This window comes from Tupaia chinensis, unplaced genomic scaffold, assembly GCF_000334495.1.
Source record: "Tupaia chinensis unplaced genomic scaffold, TupChi_1.0 Scaffold000532_1, whole genome shotgun sequence".
In the NCBI taxonomy this organism is placed as follows: domain Eukaryota; kingdom Metazoa; phylum Chordata; class Mammalia; order Scandentia; family Tupaiidae; genus Tupaia; species Tupaia belangeri.
The window spans coordinates 8,460,846-8,462,388 of record NW_006160045.1 but is presented as its reverse complement, the minus strand read 5'-3'; the positions used below and the strand labels follow the sequence as shown (position 1 = coordinate 8,462,388).

General features: G+C 44.8%; 1 protein-coding gene across 1 annotated transcript in view; it reads right to left on the bottom strand.

Moving 5' to 3' along the window:
* Positions 1-1,108: 1,108 nt before the first annotated feature.
* Positions 1,109-1,543, bottom strand: part of LOC102490384 (left-right determination factor 2) — a 2,380-nt gene continuing 1,945 nt past the window's right edge. The window contains 1 exon segment of the mRNA XM_027775205.1: positions 1,109-1,543. This exon segment is cut by the window's right edge and continues 62 nt beyond it. Within this exon segment, the coding sequence (XP_027631006.1) occupies positions 1,334-1,543 (210 nt within the window). The 3' untranslated portion in view covers positions 1,109-1,333.

The following is a 1,543-nucleotide window of genomic DNA, read 5'->3' as shown; positions in this document are numbered from 1 at the left end:
CCCTATAGTGAAAAACCTCTCAAAAAAAAAAAAAAAAAAGAAAATAGTTCATATGATAAATATTTTACCTTACATTTGTTTAGCAACTTTAGCAAAATGTTTTCACATAATCTTATGTCTGTTTACCTAAATGTAGGTTTAAAGGATATTATTGTTCTTGTTTGATGTGGGTAAGGGCAGAGCTCTAAAATGGCTTGTCTAGACCCAGACAACTAATTAGAAAATCTGTATTAGAATTTGTGTCTCGTACCTAGTTAAAAGCCCTATGTTCAGACTGAAACTGGAAAAATGATGAGTATCTTATATGTAGAAGTTGTTAGATGTGAACGGGTCTGCTGAAAATATTTCATTGTTCAGTGAACTGTTTAAATTTGAAGACAGTAATTTACTTCATAAATAAATATTTCAAATTTTTGATTTAGCAAAAAAAAAAAAAAGAATTAGTTTTTATTTAACTTATACTGTGGTCAACCACATGGGAGTCCAGCGTCCTTAACCACCACGCCACCTGCCAGCCCCACCTGGAGTGATTTTCAGCCACCAGGTCCAGAACTAAAACCAAGATCAGCCATGTAGGAGTCCAGCACCTTAACCACCATGCCACCTGCTAACCCAATAATAGTCTTTTTAATTATTATTTTGATGCAAGTAGAATGTCAACAACAGCAGAGTTCCATCTCAATTCTGAGAAGACAGGTACCACAGATACTAGAATCTGATTGCATGTTGACCCTTGCTTCCTATATTACTTAACCAAAACCTTAACCAAGACCCTTGCTTTCGGTATTACTTAAGACCTTCCTGCCGTTACTTAACTAAGACCTTGATTGAGTCAAGCTTTGTCATTAGTTTTCAAATCAGGTGGACCTATTCTCATTAGAACTTTGTTCCTTCCTCAACTTGCAGCACTTAGCTTACAATAGAAAAATACGAAATTACAGAATAAAATGTTTTATTCGGTCTTGCAAAGATGTACAGCCCACACCAGACCCCCGGCTCTTAGACCCAGAGTAGTGGTTAGAGACCAGCCCAGACCCAGTGACAGGGCAAGCGAGCTGACGTTATTTCTGCCCCATATTACATTATCTACACGTGTAAGTGCTTAGGATTTAGTGCAGGCGACCGCGCAGGCGCCACCCAACAGCCAAGGAGTTTCATTCCTGGGCAGCAAACATGAGGACGTGAGCTGACTTGTCAGAGGAAGCAACTTCAGAGCTCAGGAGGGAGCACCGAGCATTTGTCCAGCGGCAGTTCAGGAACCCTCAGCTCTACTGCCGCCCAGGCAGACTGGATGTACACAGAAGCCAAGTCCCCCGGTGGCAACCCCGGGCACCTACGGCTCAAGCCTCCTGGGCACGGGCGCCCCGTCCGAGGCACAGCTGCACTTCTGCACCCTCATGTTGGGCAGGCTGACCACCTGCGGCCTGGTCCTGCCTCCCTCCTTGATGCCGACGATCACGGGCAGCGAGGCCGTCTCCGAGGCGACGCACTGCCGGGGCCCCACGTAAGGCCACTTGATGCTCAGGGGCTCTGGGGGCTGCTG